This window comes from Lagenorhynchus albirostris, chromosome 16, assembly GCF_949774975.1.
Source record: "Lagenorhynchus albirostris chromosome 16, mLagAlb1.1, whole genome shotgun sequence".
In the NCBI taxonomy this organism is placed as follows: domain Eukaryota; kingdom Metazoa; phylum Chordata; class Mammalia; order Artiodactyla; family Delphinidae; genus Lagenorhynchus; species Lagenorhynchus albirostris.
Window position 1 is genome coordinate 8,410,681 of NC_083110.1, and position 24,958 is coordinate 8,435,638.

At 40.5% G+C, this 24,958-nt stretch overlaps 1 protein-coding gene across 1 annotated transcript in view; it reads left to right on the forward strand.

Annotated features, from left to right (window-relative positions):
- RYR2 (ryanodine receptor 2) overlaps positions 1-24,958 on the forward strand; it is a 542,915-nt gene that overhangs the window by 248,244 nt on the left and 269,713 nt on the right. The window contains exons 26-27 of the mRNA XM_060126891.1: positions 6,450-6,609; positions 10,114-10,261. Of these exons, the coding sequence (XP_059982874.1) occupies positions 6,450-6,609; positions 10,114-10,261 (308 nt within the window). The remainder of the gene's footprint in view (positions 1-6,449; positions 6,610-10,113; positions 10,262-24,958) is intronic.

Consider the following 24,958-nt stretch of genomic DNA (forward strand, 5'->3'; position numbering starts at 1 on the left):
TGTGGCCAATCATCTTGCTTTGTCTGGTTCTGAGTCTGTATTTGGTTCAACTCAGGGTCCTCCCCTGTGTGTGCGCGTGCATCTCTTAGCCAACATGGATTCTAGCGAAGAGGCCTATGGGTATGTTGACATCACCTACCATGGGATGGCGCGCCCTCCCTTTTTGACCTCCGAGGAGCCTTTCCGTGCATGTGTAGTTGAGAAGGCCTCCTTGGCTTCGAGAATGAGGAAAATGTGGTCTCTCTACGTTTTTATCTGGGCAGGGCTCAGCTCCTCTGACTATCCTCCTTCTCTTGTCTTCATCTTGGAGTACCTGTCCACAGGGGACAGATTCCAGCTGCTCGGCCTGGGGCCCATCTACCTCCTGCCTCATTATGGAATGCGTGTTTTCCTGCCTGATCTTTGGACCACACGCTGGGACCCTCCGCATCTCTTTTTGAGTCCTCCAGGTCGTTGCTCTGCTTTTAGCTTCACTCATGCCTCTTTAAGAGGAGGCTGGAAACCTGGGAATGCTCTCTCTGGCAACTTGGGGACTGCGGTGTCTTGGTGGAGGGAGGAGGGAAGGTTGCCTGACAGCCTACACTTGGTTTGTTGCCAAATCTGTTTTCCTGAAACTGTGCTGCACAGGGTTGAGGTGTGGGAGATTCTGGAACTTGGCCATTCTCCTGGGTCCAATCTGGTAAGCAAGACAGAAGTTCCCCTCAGCTCTGGATCTGTCTGGTCTCCATCTGGGCAGGGGGATGGAGAGCCCTGGCTTCCCTCCAGCTCTCCTCTCCTCCAGGCTCTGGAACATTCAGCCTGTCTGGGGCTGGACAGACTGGACTCTTTATCTGGTCTCCTTTTATGTTCCGACACATCAGGGCCTTGCGCTTTTGGTATCCATAAGTAGAGCTTTTAATATCAGAAGGCCTTTCTCTAAAGACTGTTGTCTCTGCAGTGAATTTTCAAAGCCTATTTTAAAAATCCGAAAGCCAAGAATGGCTTTTTTTTTTGTCTCTCTTGAAATGATCCTCTCTTGGTTTTGTTTCAAACAGGCTGTGAGGTACAGGAAGGCCTTGGGTTAAACAAGGCATTAGTGGTGGGGGACACACAGGGCATATCATCATATTACACATTTATTTAAAAACAAAACGAAGAAATGTAGTAGAAGAAATAGATCCCTGCCCTTTTCCCTTCTAATTTCCACACTGAAATTATTCTCCTGTATTTGTTTTCTGGAGAAGGGTTTTTGAATATTCTCTATCTCCTTTCTGTGAGAATGTCAGCGCACTATTCATTTTTGATAGATGTGCTTCCAGCAAAACTTGTTCTTAATATCTCTGGTGTGCAGTCATCTGAGATTTTCCCCATTTGTTCCAAGGTACTTGAAGCGCTGATTTGGTTTTGAAATTTACAGCTAACATCCACTGAACTTGGACATGATCTTTTCATGTTTACCGTGCATCTTTCGCAACGTAATGACTTCCAAGCTTCATTTAACCTGATTCATACTCAACAAGTAAGCTCGAGAGGTGGGAGAGGCTGGAAAACAAGAAAAGCCTTGTTCCTTAGTGTTTTGGGTATTCTGCCACATTTTTGTTGCACCACTTAAATTGGCCCTTAAGTGATATTCTACCGAACACCTTTTTCAAAGGCTCATTTAGAATTCCTGCTTAGAAGAAAATGTGGGTCAGGTGGGAATGAAGCACAAAACTGAATTGCTGCTTCAAGTGGCAGTTCCTCAGTAGGGCCAAGGATTATCAACTTTTTGTTTACATCTTTGGTAATTGGATGCAAATGAAACTGGCAGTTTGCCAGGCGGGCTTCTTTTTTTCAGGCAAAGACGTATTTAAAAAGAAATTTTACTGTAAGACAACGGATGCCCAGAGAGTTTATGTAATTTGTTAATCTCACTTTTAAAATATTATTGCATTATTGGGCTTCCCTGGTGTTGCAGTGGTTGAGAGTCCGCCTGCCGATGCAGGGGACACGGGTTCGTGCCCCGGTCCGGGAAGATCCCACATGCCGCGGAGCGGCTGGGCCCGTGAGCTATGGCCGCTGACCCTGCGTGTCCCGAGCCTGTGCTCCGCAACGGGAGAGGCCACAACAGTGAGAGGCCCACGTACTGCAAAAAAAAAAAAAAATTATTGCATTATTTACTACATCAAAATAAAACCAAGAGCTAATAACTACAAAAGAACTTGGATGTTTTGGAAATGAACGTATTGAATGTGTTTGTTTAATACCATATATATTCCTCATAACCTAAATTTACAAAATGATTGTTAGCACTGCAGCTTTGCATATTAAAGTAAGGGAAGTAAAAAACTACACCTACTAGGGAACTAGATGGCAGAAGAAAGAGATCTATTGGCTGATTCTGGCAGAATTTTCCCAGAAAGCTTGAGAAGGTAGACTGTAATACATAGGTGTCTTTAATATGAGCTATATATATTTTGTATTAATATAATTACTAATGACATACCTTTTCTCTATTATTTGGCCTACAGAATTCTACTTCCCAAGAGTTGTTGTAGCAGTCTTTCCTTTATGACTTTTAAATCTCTGGAAATCAATCTGAAGCTTTACTTGGAACCATTTAGCTTCCAAGATTCACATCAGTCACATTTTATTCAAAAGCTTTGTTCTTTGTTCGTTTTCAATCACAAAAAGAAAATAATTTATATTAGTAGTTAGTTGATCTTTATCTACCTAATTAACTTGTATTAATAAGATGAAATGGACATTATTTGCTGAAGTACATTTATGTGCTTTTTAAAAATCTGATTTTGGTATAATGATTTGATAGTTTGTCATGTCTCACATAAAGAAAAATGGTCTTGTAAATCCTCATTGATGCCACTGGTTAAAGCATTCATGATGTCATCATTTTTATCAACCTACTGAGGTTGAAGTCTATTAATTTCAAAGATATTTGTGTTTTTACTATAGAATATGAAGTGAAACAGTGTGGAAATAAGGTTCAGGTGAAATGGGAATTAGTAACTTTGATTTGGATGGGACTATTGACCATTTAAAAGAACCACTTTAAATTCTTTCTTGCACAGGACTATGAAGAAAAGCAAGTAAACTGAATCGTAGTCTACATCTGAAAATGAGTGTGAACTAATTATTGTGTTATTTCAAATCAACAGATGCAAATGTGTCTCCGTAGGTTTTCCTTGTGATCACAAATTGAAGCAACATTAGTAGATATTCTGTATAGGAAGAGGAAAATTTAGAAAATAAAGAGAAATGCTTATGCCAATATTATCATATATACATATATATATATACTATAGACATATAGTAGAATGTGTAGTTCTACTATAGATTAGTAAAACTTATCTATAATTTTTTATAGAAAATAACCCTCAAAAATTCCTCCCCATGCCATGTAAGACATGGCTGGCAAGTCTACCATTAGAATGGGTTGCAGGGGAAGGATCTTTCCTCTTTTAGAGGGCATATATCCCTCACTGAGGTAGCATAGGCTCTAGTCAACTATTCATAGATTAGCTTCCAAACTTGACCGTATGTGTATCCTCTGCGACAGGTAGGAGGAATTAGGACCACTGGAAAATGAGAGAAAAAAGAGAATTGTGTACTGTTATGCTACCGTGTGCTGGGTTATTGTGGGGAAAGTCAAGAGGAAGGTGAGAAATAGAGGTGGGAAGATGGGAGAGTACAAAAGACCAAGTTGTGTTTTTTTTTTCCCCAATTGAAGTGTAGTTGATTTACAGTGTCCTGCCAATCTCTGCTGTACAGCAAAGTGACTCAGTTATACACATATATACATTCTTTTTTTGTATTTTTTTCCATTATGGTTTATCACAGGATATTGCGTGTAGTTCTCTGTGCTGTACAGTAGGGCCTTGTTTATCTATTCTGTATATAATCGTTTACATCTATTAACCAAAAACTCCCAACCCTCCCTCTCCCTACCCCCCTCCCCCTTGGCAACCACAGTCTGTTCTCTGTGTCCACGATTCTGTTTCTGTTTTCGTAGATAGGTTCATTTGTGCCATATTTTAGATTCCACATATAAGTGATATCATATGGTATTGGTCTTTCTCTTTCTGACTTACTTAACTTAGTATGATCATCTCTAGTTGCATCCATGTTGCTACAGATGGCATTATTTCATTTTTTATGGCTGAGTAGTATTCCATTGTATATATGTACCACATCGTCTTTATCCATTCATCTGTCGATGGACACTTAGGTTGTCTCCATGTTTTGGCTATTGTGAACAGTGCTGCTATGAACAAAGGGTTGCATGTATCTTTTTGCATTACAGTTTTGTCCAGGTATATGCCTGGAGTGGGATTGCTGGATCATACAGTAATTCTGTTTTTAGTTTTCTGAGGAACCTCCATACTGTTTTCCATAGTGAGTGTACCAATTTATATTCCCACCAACAATATATAGGAGGGTTCCCTTTTCTCCACATTCTCTCCAACATTTGTTATTTGTAGACTTTTTAATGATGGCCATTCTGACCGGTATGAGGTATAGTTTTGATTTGCATTTCTCTAATACTTAATGATGTTGAGCATCTTTTCATTTGCTTACTGGCCAGCTGTATGCAAAAGACCAAATTCTTTATCATTACCCCCAACCCTGCTTCTAGCAAATAATGTTAAACTTGGAAATTAGACGATGATGGCTTGATTACCTCTTGGTGCATTTGAAATGCATTGAGAGCTCTTTCTTGAAGAAATTATTTTCTGAGTGAGAACTTGTATATAGGCTGTGCTTACAGTGACAGATTTGTCCATTTAAACATCAGAATCCTATAAAATACAGTGATTTGTGTGAGTGATTACAGAAATCCCATGTGGCTTCTTTATAGAAAAACAAAGAAAAAATATTGTTAATTACCCAAACACACAGATTTCTGATTTAAAACAGAACAAAATTTCATGTCAATAAATTTAGCTCGTGGATGTAAATGAAGTGACATAAGGTGGTAATTAGCCATAATTTTTGCACTTGCCGGGCCAATCTGATCTATTTAAATCAAACAAAATGTTCTCTAAAACTTTTGCCTGTAGATAAATCATTTATAAAATAGAAGATGCCTTATAATGAAGTAGGAGTATTTAAGGTGAAGTCAACTTTACTCAACCTTAAATTATTTATTGCTGTCATACATGGATTCCTTTAACAAATTTTTATTGAATATCTACCACGTATCAGGCACTATTCTAGGAGCAAAGCAGTTCAGCTCCCTGCTGTTAAGGAGCTTACCTTGTAATCAGGCTAGCCATAGCCCAGAATAATTAGAAGAAAGATTATGTATAGTTTCTTAAAGACCATTTTCTCATGCTCTGATAATTTCTTAAACTTAGCTTATCTGGTGAATTTTCTTTACTTTGTTTGCACCAAAGGAGAATCTTTGAGATGAAGATGGATATCTCTTTATATTCGTTCTGTAAATAAAGTTAATTCTTTCAAAAACTGTAGACTGAAAGGCTGCTCTCTGCCAGGTACTCTTTTAAGTATAATGACAATTAGAAAAATGGATCAGAAGCAGATCCTGACCTCAAAGCGTAGTTGATTGTAGGGGACACAACAATGACAGAGAATGAAAGAGAAGCAACTGTACAACAGACTTCGTGCCAGTCTCTCTAGTTAAATAGATGAGACAGCTGTGTGTGTGTGTGTGTGTGTGTGTGTGTGTGTGTGTGTGTGTGTGTGTGTGTGTGTAGCAGAGCAGTCCTATTGCCCTAATATGTCTGTTGAAAACCTTTTATTTTCAATTTTATATTTCTCCCAAAAGGTTAAAACTTACACTTATTTTAATACTTTTCCTCTCCGGCTCAGAGTGTGGAAATAGTCTCTGGTATGAGTTCCCTAAAATCCAGGCCTTAATCATATTTTAGATGATTATATGCCTGGTATTTCCTAGTGTCTGTCTTATCTTGAGGCTTCCTAAATTATGTAACTAGGAATAGCAGTAGGGAAATAATGTATAAATGCATTAAACTTCCCCTGTAGAATAATGAATAGCTAGTATCTGAAAGCATATGCAGATTGATGAAATAAATATTACTTTAATATGACATGTAAATGTTGAAGAAAAATGAGGACTTAACAGGAAGAGAAATTTATCAGATGTTTTAATTACCGATACTTTGATTTATCCTGTAAAAAAAGCATCAGCTGTTTGGAACACAAAGATAAGTCCTTCTCAACTTTGAGAGACAGGTGTTGCCTCGTTTCTGTTTTATCGGTGTGAAAATGAAAACATAAAGTTCGTGTGGCCTTTGCACCAGATGAGTTTTTAGCTTAAGTGAAAGGGGCTCAGGCTTGCTGGACACATTACCACTGGTCACCCCTGTGGTTTATGGAACAATAAGAATTAGGAACAATTGGAATTAACAGGCTATTATAGGGATTTTTCAACCTTGACTTGAAAATATATGGACAGGCCCATTATATATTTCTTTGGCTTTGCTTTGTAGTTACCAGCTGACAAGTGGATACAAGCCTGCCCCGATGGACCTGAGCTTTATCAAGCTCACCCCATCTCAGGAAGCGATGGTGGACAAGTTGGCGGAAAATGCTCATAACGTGTGGGCCCGGGATCGAATCCGGCAGGGCTGGACCTATGGCATCCAACAGGTACGTGGGAATTTAGCTCTACAGCACGTACTCTGAGATTGACTTAAGTAGGAATTAGTGTAATTTGTAACAGGAGAGATTAAGTAACGACCATTGTAAAACTCACATCATATAGATATCTTTAATGTACATATGCACAGAAACGCCTGATTCAAGAAGTCAGGCCACCCCAAGTCTTGTTGTTATCATGAGGGGCCCAGTGACTATTACCAGACCAGTGATTTATAACGTGGTTTTGTGGCATTTCTCTCTCTGAGATTGTATTTTAGGAGAAGCTTTTGAAATACGAGAAGTTCGAGATAAACTAATAATAGAAGAGGTCCACAATTCCTTATTTGTTTGTGTGTGTATTTATTTATTTATTTATTTTTGGCTGCGTTGGGTCTTCGTTGCTGCACGCGGGCTTTCTCTAGTTGCAGCGAGCGGGGTCTACTCTTTGTTGCGGTGCACGGGCTTCTCATTGCAGTGGCTTCTCTTGTGGCGGAGCATGGGCTCTAGGCCCATGGGCTTCAGTAGTTGTTACACGCGGGCTCAGTAGTTGTGGCTCACAGGCTCTAGAGTGCAGGCTCGGTAGTTGCGGCGCACGGGCTTAGTTGCTCCGCAGCATGTGGGATCTTCCCAGACCAGGGCTCGAACCCGTGTCCCCTGCATTGGCAGGCGGATTCTTAACCACTGCGCCACTAGGGAAGCCCCACAATTCCTTATTTAACACCCTTGGGACCAGATGAATTTCAGAATCCAGATATTTCTTGGTTTTCAGAATGGTGATACATTGATCATGTTACACAGTGCCCTCAGCAGGGCAGCAGACTATATATAAATTATTCTTTGTTCAGCAATGTAGGCTGATGATACCAAGAGGGGTAAGTAAAGATTATCCACAGCCTTGCATCAATTCAGATCATTTTTGTCACCAACAGAGTTTTTGTTAAACTTAGTATAAAACCGACTTTTCTGAGTTTTCTGGATTTCAGAATCATGGATTTCTATTAATGGTTGCACTCACAGGAAGAACTAGCAGTCATTGGGTCTGTATTGAGACGGCAAAGCAGAGCAAATTTAGGCTTGCCTCTTAGTGCCTGTGTGACCTTGGGAAAGCTACTTAAATTAATGTTCTCTGTGCCACTGTTTTCCTCCTCACTGAATTTTTAAACTTCATTATATAACTTATGTATAAGAAAGGCTACAGCAGTGCATTTCACCTAACAAATCGTATAGAATAGTTTGCTGTTATTGTAAGATGCCAGAGTCACTATGCCTCGAGTTTTACATCTATTTTCTTCTTTAACTCTTGCGACAGTTCCATGAAGGATGAACAGTTTTTATTGCCAATTCACATATGATGTACAGGGAGCTTGAGAACAATTTGTCCAGCGCTTCCAGATGGCAGAACCAGGTTGGAATCAAGCCTTTTGACTCCAGAGCCCAAATTCTTCTCTTGCTTATCACAGTGATCCTTGCCAGCTCATGGTGGGCAGTGCCTTTACTTAAACATTTTTAGGAGTAAACTGGATTATTACTTATAAGCTTAGGCCATGGTTCAGGATAAAGGCTACCTGTTGGTTTGAAAAATACGTTTCCAAAATTCTTCTTAACCGGTGACTTTTGTCATTTGCAAGGCTAAAGAAAACTCAGATAGCCTTGATTTACTTCATAAAATAAGCTATTTTTATATTGAATTAAACTGGTTGTAACTGATGAGATTGTCAATACTCAGTCCACTTGAGCATAGTGTGTGTGTGTGCGTGTGTGTGTGCGTGTGTGTATGAACCTGAACCATATACCACAGGGGGATAAGGGGTCACATTTGCTCTCTGCCAAAGGAGCGCTCACTTGCCTTGCAGCCCGCACGACTCTGTGGGACAAACCAGAACCCCCCGCTGTCTGCCTCTTCCTTGTGCATGAGGGTCGTCCTCATAAAAACACAGGGCTCTGTCTGATCTGGCCACAGCTGTCCTTGGAACCGTTTCTCCGTCCCCTCCCCCAGTTCCCACTCCATCCCTCCACCCCATTCCCCACGGACAGAGCACACATTTGCTGGGTTGTCTGAAGGAGCGGTGTCTTTAATTTTTCATCACCCTCTCCTTAACATAGTCTGGTTCACAACTAGGTCGTAAACTCCTTGCTAGCAGGCATTTGCTTGAGGTCCCTCTTCTCTGCCTCTCCAGCACACCTGATTTCAAGCACTTGTGTGCGTGGAAACCCCAGGGCAGCTCCTTTTCACAATCACATTCCCAGGACACCATTTCCAGAGAGAGTGATTCATCGGAGGCCTCTTAATTTCCCTACACGAAAAGTTGCGGGGCAGCAGCCAGTGTTGAAAGGGAGGGGTGCTGGGTAATGTGTCTTGAAGCTGCACTGGCAAGGCAGGCACTCTGTTTACGCTGCTTGTGTGTTTGGGGGTGGCTTCGGTGTGGGGTTCCCCATCAAGCAGCCCAGATGATTTGGACACCAGGTGTCAGTAGATGGTCGTGTAGCCAGGATGAGGTATTTACTACAGATTTGCTAGAGAGGGGGAAGAAGAAATTAGGAAACAGTTTTCTTTGCTCTTCCCCAGCGAGAACAAACCCTGTCCACCACATACCTTTTTTTTTTTTTTTTTTTTTTTTTGGAGAAGGTTTGGGAATATCCACAGCCTCTTAGTTCTTCTTCATGCTAAGGTAAATTGAGAATCGAGTATGCCTCCTAAAATACGGAAAGTTGGAGAAAACCTGCAGCAGTGAGAGAGTGGAAAGAAGTAACTTCTTAAATGTTAGAGCCCTAAAGACTCGCAGCCCGTGGGAGGCATCTCCACCTCCCGTGAGATTAAGTTTTGTACTTACCGCACATTAGGTATCCTTTTCCAGGGTCGTAAGGTAGCCTGTCTTCTTGCTTGGTCAACACCATCTTAATCACGTTTGAAACTTGGGGCCTCTTTTGTAAAATACGAACTGTGAGGTTTGTAGCTATTTCAGTATTCCTGGCATTACCTGGTTTCCCCAGTTCATGGAATCAACTTAATGCGTATTTTCCAAGCTATTTGAGGTCATGGGATGGCCGCCCATGCCCTGAGTTTTCTCTGAAGAAGGCACAGCAGCCTGGTGTTGTCCTTTGGCTCAAAAATCAGATGTCCGGTAATAATTAGGCTCTTCTTGTAACAAAGACCTGTCAGTCAACTTGGCAAGGAAATGGTAGGTTCTCTTACGTTAGCCCGTTGCCTTGTGACCAGGGCAGATGGAAGATGATTACGGAGATCCTTCAAGTTGGCTTTTGTTACTGCTGTTATTTTTACGTTTTCTTCTCATGGAGAGGGCCTATTTAAATTGATGCAGTTACTCACTTGATTACATCTTTCATACTGACAGTATTTCAGTAACTCCTGCAGCCTGGGAAGACAAAGGGAAGGTAGAAGGCACAGTATCTACCTTCATATGCTTTATATTTTGATGTATTTCGTGGCTGTCTCATTGCCAAATGCTGTTGGTCACTCTTTGACGATCATGCACCTTTTTTGCCTTCCTGTAGGATGTAAAGAACAGAAGAAACCCTCGCCTGGTTCCCTATGCCCTTCTAGATGACCGGACTAAGAAATCCAACAAGGACAGCCTCCGTGAGGCCGTGCGCACACTGCTGGGGTATGGCTACACCCTGGAGGCGCCCGATCAAGATCATGGTATTTTCATTTCGCTTTCTTCTCCTCTTGTTGCAAAATCACATAGTAAGTTCTTTAAAGCCAAATGCATGAATAAAAAGGGGGAGTGCAAGATAGACTCCTTCAGTCGAAGTATATAATTTAGGCCAGGAGTTGAGAGCATTTTTTGTCCTGAAGGACACTTGGAGGATTGGCTCATCTTTCAGCAGAGTGGCTCCGGACCGCACTGATTCCGCAGGGGGAAGAAGTGGGTTTACCTTCCCGAAGAGTCTGAGGGAGCCGTTAGCTCCGTGATTCTGATACTGCCCCTCACTCCCACCTACCCCACCAGCTCTGCTTCAGAAGAGCTAGTTTTAGTTGTTTATGGGAGTAAACCTATAGTGGGAGCTAGTGTTTTCTAAACCTTCATTGTTTAGACTCTTACATATAGGCCATAGTAATTAATTAGTGCAATATTTTGCTTTAAGGAAAACACTCTAGAATAGGCACTCAATAAATATGTGTTGAATAAATGGATTTTTAAAGGGTCTATGAAGAACGTATTTCCTTTGAATAATGCCTTTTAAGAATATGGTTTAAGATGGTTAACTCCTTAATCCTTTGCTCCTGTACTTTGAGTTGGTGTTAATATCCATATTTTAAAGTTGCCAAAAATGACATGAGCGCTGCGTGTTTCATTGTAGTGCCTGTATTTTTTGATAGAAAGTTTTAAAAATCTATGTCAGATATTCTCTAATGACTAATATTTTCAGTGTAGTATCTGTGTATAGGAATTCAATCTTAAATAGTAATGATAGGTAATATTTGTATAGTGCTTATCATGTGTAACAAGTGTTTAGAAGACCTTTGCAATTATTGTTTAATCCTCACAGTAACTCTACGAGGATGGTCTGTGTACTATGCTCATTTTACAGATAAGGAAACAAATTCAGATACTTCCGTGTCTTCCCATTTACTAAATGGTAGAGGCAGGATCCCAGCCCCAGATGTCAGTCCTTTGAGTTGAGTCAGTATGTAGTTAGCATCTGGACAGTTCACTGTAGTTACTGAATCCTTATATTTGCTACAAATAAAATTAGATACCCATTTAATAACAATAATGTTCACGATCATAATGTAACTTCTTACAATGTAACGTATCTTGAAGTCCGCTTTACAGCAACAAATACTTGGTAGATCTTATTAGGAAGCAGATACTGCTAGATATGCAAGATACAGAAAATATAGCTGCCTTAAAGGGTGTGCAGTCCACACGGCCCCTGGGATGGATAAACAATAAAACCCTGCCAAGTCAAGAAACAACAATTGGGAAGAGTTCTACAGCTGTCTGGTACAGAATAAGCCCTCAACGCGAATGGTTCTTTTTAAAATATTTTTAAAATGAGGTATAATATTTATATAATAGAATGCACAGATCTTCAGTTCAATTTGGTAAATTTTGACAGTTGTATACATGAGAGAAACCACCACCCAAACGAACATGGGGACCATTTTCTTCATCACAGAAAGTTCCCTCTGCCCCCGAAAAGTAACCACTTTCTAAATTCTATCATCACAGATTAATTTTGCCTCTTCTTATACTCTGCATAAACGTAATCATTATATATATAATAGTATATTGCTCCTGTACTTTGAGTTGGTGTTAATATCCATATTTTAAAGTTGCCAAAAATGACATGAGCTCTGCGTGTTTCATTGTAGTGCCTGTATTTTTTGATAGAAAGTTTTAAAAATCTATGTCAGATATTCTGACATATATATAGATATTCACTATATATATATATATATATATATATATATTTTTTTTTTTTTTTTTTTTTTTCGGTACGTGGGCCTCTCACCGTTGTGGCCTCTCCCGTTGTGGAGCACAGGCTCCGGACGCGCAGGCTCAGCGGCCATGGCTCACGGGCCCAGCCGCTCCGCGGCATGTGGGATCTTCCCGGACCGGGGCACGAACCCGCGTCCCCTGCATTGGCAGGCAGACTCTCAACCACTGCGCCACCAGGGAAGCCCTATATTTTATTTTTTATTTTTATTTTTTATTTTTTTGCGGTACGCGGGCCTCTCACTGCTGTGGCCTCTCCCGTTGCGGAGCACAGGCTCCGGACGCGCGGGCCCAGCGGCCATGGCTCACGGGCCCAGCCGCTCCGCGGCATGTGGGATTCTCCCGGACTGGGGCACGAACCCGCGTCCCCTGCATCGGCAGGCGGACTCCCAACCACTGCGCCACCAGGGAAGCCCCACTATATATTTTTAAAAAATCTTTATGGGAGTATAATTGCTTTATAATGTTGTGTTAGTTTCTCCTGTACAACAAAGTGAATCAGCTATATGTATACACATATCCACTCCTTCTAGAGCCTCCCTCCCACCCTCCCTATCCCACCCCTCTAGGCGGTCACAAAGCACCGAGCTGATCTCCCTGTGCTATGCAGCCGCTTCCCACTAGCTATCTGTTTTACGTTTGGTAGTGTATATATGTCAATGCTACTCTCTCACTTCGTCTCAGCTTCCCCTTCCCCTCCCCCACCCACCGTGTCCACAAGTATGTTCTCTTCGTCTGAGTCTTTATTCCTGCCCTGTCACTTGGTTCATCAGTACCATTTTTCTAGATTCCGTATATATGCATTAATATACGGTATTTGTTTTTCTCTTTCTGACTGACTTCACTCTGTATGACAGACTCTAGGTTCACCCACATCACTACAAATGACTCAATTTCATTCCTTTTTATGGCTGAGTAATATTCCATTGTATGTATATGTACCACATCTTCTTTATCCATTCATCTGTCGATGGACATTTAGGTTGCTTCTGTGTCCTGGCTATTGTAAGTAGTCCTGCAGTGAACATTGGGGTACGTGTATCTTTTTGAATTATGGTTTTCTCAGGCTATATGCCCAGTAGTGGGATTGCTGGGTCATATGGTAGTTCTGTTGTTAGTTTTCTAAGGAACCTCGGTAGTGTTCTCCATAGTGGCTGTATCAGTTTACATTCCCACCAACAGTAATGACTATATTTTTTATCTAACTTCTTTTGCTCAACATACTGTTTTTGTTTGTTATTTTATGTATTTATTTATTTATTTTGGCTGTGTCGGGTCTTAGTTGCGGAACGTGCGATCTTTCATCGCAGCATGGGCTCTTCATTGCGGCGTGCAGGCTTCTCCCTGGTTGCGGTGCGCAGGCATCTCTCTCGTTGTGGCATGTGGGTTTTTCTCTCTCTAGTTGTGGTGGGCGGGCTCCAGAGCACATGGGCTCTGTAGTTTGCAGCATGCAGACTCTCTAGTTGAGGTGCATGGGCTCAGTAGTTGTGGCACGTGGGCTTAGTTGCCCCGAGGCATGTGGGATCTTAGTTCCCCAACCAGGGATCAAACCTGCGTCCCCTGCATTGGAAGGTGGAACACCAGGAAAGTCCCTCAGTGTACTGTTTTTGTGATCACCCGTGTTTTTACAAGTATCACAAAATTAATTGCTGAGTAGCATTCCATTTGAATAATAAACCACAATTTTTTTAATCCATTCTCCTGTTGATATAGATTTGGGTTGTTTCCGGTTTTTGACTGTTATGAATAAGACTGCGATGAACATTTGTAGACAAGTCTTTGTGCAGATTCATACTTTCACTTCTTTTAGGGTAAATAGAAGTGAAATTGCTGGGGCATAGGACAAACGTACATTTCACTTTACAAGAAACTTCCAAGCAGTTCTGCAAATATGCTCCCATCACCAATATGTGAAGGTATAGTTTTGCTCCCACATCGTGGCCAAGAATTGGTAATCTTTCCGATTTTAGCCCTTACAGTAGGTGTGAAATGGTATCTTATTGTAGTTTTAATTTGCATTTTCCTTAAGAATAATAATGTTGGCATCTTTTCTTATACTCGTTAGCCATCGATATATCTTTTTTTATGAAGTGTTTGTTCACATCTTTTATCCATTAAAAAACCTGGGTTGTTTTGTCTTCTTTTTATTAAACTGTGAAAATGTATATATTTACATATATAAACATATATGTATGTTTTTCTGGGTATAAGAACTATGTCAGATATTGGAAATATTTCCTCCCAGTTTGTGGATTGCTTTTTCATTATTTAAATGAGATCTTCCATGGAGTAGACGTTGTTAATTTTGAAGACTTGTAAATCTTTTAAAGAGTTAATTGATCTTTTTTTTTTTGGTTAAACTTTCAGACGTTTGTTTATCTCCCCACATCATCAATTGTGGATTATTATTAGTAAACTATCATAATTATGAGTGGCTGTGTCTAATATCTCCTTAGTGATTGTGGCATTCTATGGAGAACTTCAATCATTAGTCATAGTGACTCCTAGTTTCACAAAGCCACAATCCCATTTTGTAATTACCTATTAAATGTACTCCTTAGTGAACAATTGGATATATCAGGCATACAAATGTTTATTAATAATACCTTAGGATAGTATAGCATTTTCCAGTGTTTTTGCGTACTTTTATTTTTTTTAATTATTTTTTATTAATTTATTTATTTGTTTTTATTTTTGGCCGTGTTGGGTCTTCGTTGCTGCGTGAGGGCTTTCTCTGGTTGCGGCGAGTGGGGGCTACTCTTCGTTGTGGTGCGTGGGCTTCTCATTGTCGTGGCTTCTCGTTGTGGAGCACAGGCTCTAGGTGTGCAGGCTTCAGTAGTTGCGGCACGTGGGCTCAGTAGTTGTGGCTCACGAGCTCTAGAGTGCAGCCTCAGTAGTTGTGGCACACTGGCTTAGTGGCTCCGTGGCATGTGGGATCTTCCCCGGCCAGGGATTGAACCAGTGTCCCCTGCATTGGCAGGCAGATTCCCTGTGCCACCGGGAAAGCCGTGCATACTTTTAAAATATTTGATTCAACTACTCTATTAGGTATATACCTAATATAAGTACAATAAATACCTAACAAGGGTACAGTCCTCATAGAAGTTTTTGAGCTTCTTTCTAACTTTGTGTCTCCCTAGAGAGTATTAGATAAGAGAGATGACAGTCTATATCTTTTCTGTTGGAAGATGTTATAATGATAATAATAAAAGGTTTGGGGAAAAATCAACCATGCTTTTAAAGTCTGACATATCAACCATTTGATATCCCCAATTTTATTTTCATTCCTTCCCACATGAATATTTATATTTTGGATGTCTAGAGTCTTACCTACATTTATAGGTCTTTCCTCCACCATTGCTTTTCTGATACTCGTTTAAAATTACATAGAAAGAGTGCTGCCCAAGTCAGGCTGACTCAGTTCTAAAGCTATAGATGACAGCCAGTGAATTAAGGAGAAAACAGGAAAGAAACAAGCCCACTGTATATCTCAGAGAAATGATTAATCATGGCTCTAACAATAACCTTAAGTCTTCAAGGAAATAGTTAATTGTGGTCAATATTCAAGGAGGAGAATACATTTAGCCCTGTACAAAGAAATAAGCAGTGTATGCCAGAGAAAAATAATGATGATTACATTTTAAAACATTATCAATTATGGGCATAAACTGTGTCAGATCTGATATATTCACTTTTAGTGAGAACTGCATTCAGGAGGATACTGGATAAGATGTTATTCTGATGACATACAGTGTTTTATATTATGTACAACCATAATAAAATTTCATCTTCTTAACACCTCTGTGAGGCAATGTATTACTACCTTATGGTTACCTACTTTCTTGTGACTTATATGAATTTCAAGAAGGAAGAAAAGGAGCTTATATTTACTAAATCCATCTTTGGGTTTCATTTTACTTCCATATTTCAAATCATCCTCATTTTCATTTGATTTTAATACATAGTTATTGAACATCTCCCGTGCTTAGTTCTGGGGATTCAACAATGAATAAGACAGCTTTGCCCACAGGTAGCTTTCAGGATAGGCAGGGAAAGTAGACTAAATTGTCAACGCTTTCATACAGTGTAAACATTAATGCCCAAGTGTCACAGCAGAGAGGATTTCACTGATCTTGGTGGTGTCAGAGAAATCTTCATAAAGGAGGTGTATTAGTTATCTACTGCTGTGTAACAAATACCTCCCTCCCTAAATTTTAATGGCTTAAACCAACAAATGTTTGTTATCTGAAAATTTCTGTGGTTAGGGATTTGAGTGGATTAGTTAGGTCGTTCTGAATCATGGCCTCTCTTGAGGTTGCTATCAAGTCGGCCAGGGCTGCAGTCATCTGAAGACTTCAGTGGGGCTGGAGGATTTGCTTCTAAGACAGTTCACTTGCATAGTTGTTGGTTAAAGGGCTCAGTTTGTCTCTGGATATTGGCAAGAGACCTAAGTTCCTTGTCATGTAGACCTCCTCAGAGAGATGCTTCAGTGCCTTCATATGGCAGCTGGCTTCCCCCAGAGTTAGTAATCTAAGAGATAGTGCGAGGAGGAAGCCTCAATGCCTGTTACAATTACTTCTGCCATATTCTGTTTGTTGGAAGTGAGTCACTAAATGCATTGCACCCTTAAGCCCACACTTTTTGAAGGGAAGTGTGACAAAATATTTGGAGACATGTTTTAAAACCATCAAAGCTAGGGTGAAATTTAGAGGAATGAGTAGGAATCAGTGAGGTTCATGTGTTCCAGACAGAGAGGACAGTTTGTGTCAGGGCTTGGAGTGACAAGGGAGGGTTGCACGTGGGAATCAGATAGCTTTACGTGGCCGAATATGGAGTGAAGTTTGAGAAGCAGGGGAAGATGAAGGAGAGAAGACAGAGACTGAAACGAGGGTTTTCTGTTTAAAAGAATTACTCCAGTGGCTCTTTGGAGAATGGGCTGAAGGTGAACAAAATTAGAGGTGAGGACAGCAGTTTGGTGGCTCTAAAAGAAGTATAGATGAGGAGTGTTGAAGGCCTGATCTTAGCCAATACTGTGAATAGAGAGAATTCACAGAATTCACAGGACAGAATTGTTTGGCATTTAGAAATAGAATCAGTGGAAGGATGAAGGAGTGTCCGGGATGGCTTCTGGGTTAGTAGCTGGTGAGTACCTTCACATACACTGGGAGCACAGGAGTTGGAGCAGATAGAGATGGGAAATGGGAGATTCTGAGTTTGATTTTAAATATGTTGAGTTTGAGATGCATGTGAGACAACTAGACAGAGCCACCAAGGCTCAATACATATGTATATATGTGTACACACACACACTCACACACACATATATGAAGCTGAGACTATTGCTAGAGAGAAAAAGAGGGTTAAAATTTTCATTTTTTTAAATAGGAGAATTTTGGACATTTTTAAATGCTAAGGAAAAGAATCAGAGGAAAGGAGAGTTGAAAGGAAAGGAGAGGAACTTGATGAAGTATGATCTGAGGATGGTTGGGGGTGGGGGAATGAAATTCACAACATGGGTAAAGGGTTTGGCCTTGTACAAAAGGGAGAACTAACATTTTTGTCTAATAGGTCCAGTATCTGGGCTTCCTCAGTGACAATTTCTATTGACTTTTTTCCCCTGTATATAAGATGTACTTTCTTGTCTCTTTGCTTGTCTCACTATTTTTGTTGAAAACTGGACATTTTAAGTAGTATACTATGTCAACTCTGGAATCTCCCTTCAGGGTTTGTTATTGTGCTTGTTGTAATTGCTGTTACTTATTTGTTTAATGAATTTCTTAGCTAGTTCTGTAGGGTATGTTCTGTCTGTCACGTGTGGCTGCTGAAATCTCTATTTCATCGGCTTGGTGTCAGCTTGTGACTAGACAGAGACTTCCATAAATGGGACCCGTGAATCTCCCAGCTTTTGTCAAGGAAGGGACTCTGTGTGCATGCTGGGAGATGCCTTGGACACACAGCCAGCCAGTCCCCACCTTAGCCTTCACTTATGGCTTTTGCAGAACCTCAGGGTCTTCCAGACGTGAGAACTTCGGGCCTTCTCAGGTCTTTTCCTGAACCCAGAACCCTGGGCGTGAGCATGGCTTACTAGATCACCAGGATTATGTGGAAACTTTTCACAGCCTATTGTGGGTATCTCATTCCCCAGCTTTTCTTTTCAAATATTTCGGACAGCTTGTTGTTTGCCTCAGCTGTTATTGCCACCTCAAGCAGCTGCAGTGTTAAACAATGGCCTCTGGGGGCTTCCCTGGTGGCGCAGTGGTTGAGAGTCCGCCTGCCGATGCAGGGCACACGGGTTCGTGCCCCGGTCTGGGAAGATCCCCCATGCCGCGGAGCGGCTGGGCCCGTGAGCCATGGCCGCTGAGCCTGCGCGTCCGGAGCCTGTGCTCCGCAACGGGAGAGGCCACAACAGTGAGAGGCCCACGAGAGGCCCACGTACTGCAAAAAAAAAAAGTAAAGGATGTAAAATTTTTGATAAAACTGAATCTAACCTTATGTAATTGGTCAGGGCTATCATTTATTTTCTGTTAGTCAGCAGAATGATGATTTGTGTATTCCAGAATGAATATGAACTCAATGTTTGAATTATACTATTTTTGGAGAATTGTTCTAAGTAATATTTTAAAACATTTGAAAAAGTCATTTATTTTTATTCATTACAAAGTTTTATTGAGATTTGAATTGCTTACTTAGAAATTATACCAGGTTAAAAAGATAACTGGTTAATATCAATGATTTTTTAAGATTATTATACAGATACACCTAAAGGAATCAAGATACAAATACAATTTTCAAGAGACTAGCCTGCCTTCCTTCATAGCTTATTATAAAAAACTTGTAATTTTAATACATGCTTAGATCTTGACTGCCCTCTAGTGGTAATTGTCTTTTAAATGTATGGTTTGGAATGCAGCGTGTATAGATATTTTACATCCTATTTGAATGGTCATTGGTGTTTGCCCTCTCCGTGCTAGGATCTGTGAGGTACTAGGAACACAGTATATGATCAGATCTTGCCCTTAAAGTGGTTTGTTAAAAGCATAAATCCCGAATTTCTTCTTTGAGTAGCTTTGATAAGTGTGATAGAAATATATCTGCTAACTGTTCATTTTTTTAAAATGTCAATTAGTGTTATATTCATTATAACAATTTAAAAACCATTTATGTAACATACTTACATGAGCTAGAATTGTATGAGTGTAGAGTGTTTAAAATCAAGCAAAGGGGGACTTCCCTGGTGGTGCAGTGGTTAAGAATCCACCTGCCAATGCAGCGGACACAGGTTTGATCCCTGGTCCGGGAAGATCCCCCATGCCACAGAATAACTAAGCCTGTGAGCCACAACTACTGAGCCCAAGTGCCACAACTACTGAAGCCCATGTGCCTAGAGCCCGTGCTCTGCAACAAGAGAAGCCACTGCAATGAGAAGCCCGCAACGAACAGTAGGCCCCTCTCGATGCAGCTAGAGAAAGCCTGTGCGCAGAGACCCAACGCAACCAGAAATAAGTAAATAAATAAAAATAAAAAATTAAATAAAATTTTAAAAAAAGTCAAGCAAAGGATGAGAATTGCATGTTTGCGGGCGAGAGTTCTGTACCTTTGACGGTGGTGCTGCTGATTAGCTATTTACCTGGGCTTCTGTGTCCAGGGATCAGGAGACCCTTTGTTCGTAGACTCAGTCCAGCAGGTGTTTATAGGGCACCTACTTTGTGTTCAACCACTTGATGCTACAGGGTATGCAACAAAAATTTGTTTCAGGTTGCCTGCGTAATCTGTTTTTAAACGTCTGTGGATCCAGATTTCCATTTAGTTATTAGTATTTTATCCAAAAACAGAAATGCTGAACTGTTGCTTCTTTAAACTGTGGTTGCAAGCTACCCTAAACTAATGTAAGAAATATCGAATATAAACTATGAGCCACATGGACATTTGGAGGAAGATCCATGGAGCTTACAAGTCCTTGGCATGATGATATCTATGAATAGCATGTTAATTTCAAGTTCAGTTGAATGCCATCAGTGAGGGTAAGAATAGCGTAGCAGTTATGACCCAGCAATTCCACCCCTGGGTGTGTATCTGAAAGAAACAAAAACACTAATTTGAAAAGATACAAGTACCCCAACGTTCATAACGGCATTATTTACAATAGCCAAGATATGGAAGCCACCTAAGTGTCCATCAACAAATGAATGGATATAGATGTGTATATATACACAGTGGAGAACTACTCAGCCGTAATAAAGAAGGAAATTTTGTTATTTGCACAAACATGGATGGACTTGGAGGGTATTATGCTAAGTGAAATAAGTCAGACAGAGAAAGACAGATAGTGTATGATATCACTAATATGTGGAATCTGAAAATACAGCAAACTAGTGAATATAACAAATACAAAAGGAACAGACTCACAGAGAACAAATCAGAGGTTAACAGTGTGGGGAGAGGGAAGGGGGAGGGGTAATATACGGAGAGGGAATTAAGAGGTACAAACGATTATGTGTAAAATAAGCTACAAGGATATATTGTATAACACAAGGAATATAGCCAGTATTCTATAATGACTAAAAACGAAGCATAACCTTTAAAAATTGTGAATCACTATATTGTACACATATAACATATAATATTTTACATCAACTACACTTCAATTAAAACAATAGAATAGTGCAACAGCTTAAGGTCAGGGAAAAAATGCCAGGACTAAGAAATTCTTCATCATTACCTCTTATTGACCCAAATTTTCTATATACTACCCCTGTTTTTATTACCTCTATTAGCAGAAAAGATTAGTGGTAAATATTAATACCAAGAAAAATTTGTAGTGAGCTTTTTTTTAAACATCTTTATTGGAGTATAATTGCTTTACACTGTTGCGTTAGTTGCTGCTGTATAACAAAGTGAATAAGCTATACGTATACATATATCCCCATATCTCCTCCCTCTTGCGTCTCCCTCCCACCCTCCCTACTCCACCCCTCTAGGTGGTCACAAAGCACCGAGCTGATCTTCCTGTGCTATGTGGCTGCTTCCCACTAGCTATCTATTTTATTTTTGGTGGTGTATATATGTCAGTGCCACTCTCTCACTTTGTCCCAGCTTACCCTTCCCCCTCCCCATGTCCTCACGTCCATTCTCAACATATGCGTCTTTATTCCTGTCCTGCCCCTAGCTTCTTCAGAACCATATATATATATTTAGAGTCCATATATATGTGTTAGCATATGCTATTTGTTTTTCTCTTTCTGACTGACTTCACTCTGTATGACAGTCTCTCGGTCCATCCACCTCACTACAAACGACTCAATTTTGTTTCTTTTTATGGATGAGTAATATTCCATTGTATATATGTGCCACATCTTCTATATCCATTCATCTGTTGATGGACACTTAGGTTGCTTGCATGTCCTGGCTATTGTAAATAGTGCTGCAGTGAACATTTTGGTACATGACTCTTTTTGAATTATGGTATTCTCAGGATATATGCCCAGTAGTGGGATTGCTGGGTCATATGGTAGTTCTAGTTTCAGTTTTTTAAGGAACCTCCATACTGTTCTCCATAGTGGCTGTATCAATTTACATTTCCACCAACTCTGCAAGAGGTTTCCGTTTTCTCCACACCCTCTCCAGCATTTATTGTTTGTAGATATTTTGATGATGGCCATTCTGACTGGTATGTGGTGATACCTCATGGTAGTTTTGATTTACATTGCTCTAATGATTAGTGATGCTGAGGATCTTTTCATGTGTTTGTTGGCTATATGTATATCTTCTTTGGAGGAATATCTATTTAGGTCTTCTGCCCAGTTTTGAATTGGGTTGTTTGTTTTCTTGATATTGAGCTGCTTGTGTTTTTGGAGATTAATCCTTTGCTGATACGTTTGCAAATATTTTCTCCCATTCTGAGGATTGTCTTTTCATCTTATTTATGGTTTCCTTTGCTGTGAAAAAGTTTTAAAGTTTCATTAGGTCCTATTTGTTTATTTTTGTTTTTATTTCCATTTCTCTAGGAGGTGGGTCAAAAAGGATCTTGCTGTGATTTATGTCATAGCGTTCTGCCTATGTTTTCCTCTAAGAGTTTTTATAGTTTCTGGCCTTACGTTTAGGTCTTTAATCCATTTTGAGTTTGTGTATGGTGTTAGGGAGTGTTCTAATTTCATTCTTTTTTTTTTTCTTTTTTTTTGCTGTACACGGGCCTCTCACTGTTGTGGCCTCTCCCGTTGTGGAGCACAGGCTCCGGACGCGCAGGCTCAGCGGCCATGGCTCACGGGCCCAGCCGCTCCGTGGCATGTGGGATCTTCCCGGACCGGGGCACGAACCCGTGTCCCCTGCATCGGCAGGCGGACTCTCAACCACTGCGCCACCAGGGAAGCCCTGTATTTAATTTTTGATAGTTTGATTAATTTGTGTCTTGGCGTGGTTCTCCTTGGATTTATCCCACATGGGACTCTCTGTGCTTCCTGGACTTGATTGACTATTTCCTTTCCCATATTAGGGAATTTTTCAGCTATAATCGATTCAAATATTTTCTCAGTCCCTTTCTTTTTCTCTTCTTCTTCTGGGACCCATATAATTTGAATGCTGGTGCGTTTAATGTTGTTCCAGAGGTCTCTAGACTGTCCTCAATTCTTTTCATTCTTTGTTCTTTATTGTGCTTTGCAGTACTTATTTCCAGTATTTTGTCTTCCAGGTCACTTATATATTCTTCTGGCTCAGTTATTCTGCTATTGATTTCTTCTAGAGAATTTTTTTTAACATCTTTTTTGGAGTATAATTGCTTTACAATGGTGTGTTAGTTAAAGCTTTATAACAAAGTGAATCAGTTATACATATACGTATGTTCCCATATCTCTTCCCTCTTACATCTCCCTCCCTCCCACCCTCCCTATCCCACCCCTCTAGGTGGTCACAAAGCACCGAGCTGGTCTCCCTGTGCTATGCGGCTGCTTCCCACTAGCTATCTGCTTTACGTTTGGTAGTGTATATATGTCCATGCCACTCTCTCACTCTGTCACAGCTTACCCTTCCCCCTCCCCATATCCTCAAGTCCATTCTCTAGTAGGTCTGTGTCTTTATTCCCGTCTTACCCTGGAGAATTTTTAATTTCATTTTTATGTTGTTCATCATTGTTTTTGTGCTCCTTAGTTCTTCTTGGTCCTTGTTAAATGTTTCTTGTATTTTCTCTATTCTATTTCCAAGATTTTGGATCATCTTTACTATCATTACTCTGAATTCTTGTTCAGGTAGACTGCCTATTTCCTCTTCATTTGTTAGGTCTGGTGGCTTTTTACCTTGCTCCTTCATCTGCTGTGTGTTTCTCTGCCTTCTCATTTTGCTTAACTTACTGTGTTTGGGGTCCCCTTTTCACAGGCTGCAGGTTCGTAGTTCCCGTTGTTTTTGGTGTCTGCCCCCAGTGAGTGAAGTTGGTTCAGTGTCTTATGTAGGTTTTCTGGTTGAGGGGACTGGTGCCTGAGTTCTGATGGGTCGGGCTGGATCTTGTCTTTCTATTGGGCAGGGTGGTATCCGGTGGTGTGTTTTGGGGTGTCTCTGAACTTAGTATGATTTTAGGCAGCCTCTCTGCTAATGGGTGGGGTTGTGTTCCTGTCTTGCTGTTGTTTGGCATGGGGCGTCCCACAGTGGTGCTTACTGACCGTTGGGTGGATCTGGATCATTGCGTTGAGACAGAGATCTCTGGGGGATCTCTTGCTGATTGATATTACATGAAGCCAGGAAGTCTCTGGTGGTACAATGTCCTGAACTCGGCTCTCCCACCTCAGAGGCTCAGGCCTGACACCCAGCCATAGGACCAAGACCCTGTCAGCCACATGGCTCAGAAGTAAAGGGAGAAAAATAAGAAAGAAAGAAAAAATAAAATAAAGTTATTAAAATAAAATTTTAAAAATATTATTAAAATAAAACAAGTAATAAAAAAATAAGAAGAGAACAACTAAACCAATACCAATTTATGTTTGAAACACTCAGTATCTGAGTCACCTTTATGCAAACAATTGCTTGTAGGAATGCTCAAAGAAAATGTAATTTTGGAGATAACTTGTACTTCACTCCAGCTCGCAAGAGTTTCATGTTATCTCTCCAGCGGCAACATTTTCTCTTGGGAAAATGACTCTCTTGGTAACTTTGTGTCTTTTCTCGTTTATGGCATTTTTCCACTGTGGAAAATCAGAACTCTTACTATTTTTATACCTTTAGATTGTTCTTTTCTAAAAACGTGCTGCTTAGAAGTTAACCCTTTGGCTTTAGGTAGAACTTCCAAATCTGGACAGGTGGCTGGGGGAGTTGCTCTCTCCTTTGTCATCGCTTTATCTTCCTGCTTCAGTTTGGAGATCAGACTGATCAGATTATCAATTTGATTTCCTGGTCACATAGAAAACCACAGATCACCGAGGACAGGTAGAACTTGAGGCTGTTTTCCAAACAAACTTGAGCTCCAGTGATGCTTTTCTTGTCGAGTTCTGCCTGCCATGCGGGCTTTTGCCAGGACACCCCGATGAGAGCGGACCAGCTGCCCTGGGCGAGACTCCAGGCTCTGTAGTGAGCTTTTAAAGAAATTAAATAAATAGTGGTTATATTTTTATACCACATTTTCCAATGTATTTGATTTAAGCTAATATTAACATTTATTTGCATTTCTTGAGCACACTGTGCAGTTCGTGGAGTCCAAAGTCCTGGAAACATAAAACAGGAGAAAGGACATGTGAGTTTTTCAGCAGTTTAGTTTTCTAAAAAACTGAGTGTTTCATACTCAGGAAATTGGGATTGAATTTGTTAGTACATACTAGAATGTAAGCATGACTGTATTTGCACATGTCGACATCACTAAACATAAGGATAATATGTGAGAGCGTTTTATTTTCCTGAAGAGGAATCTCCCAATGTTT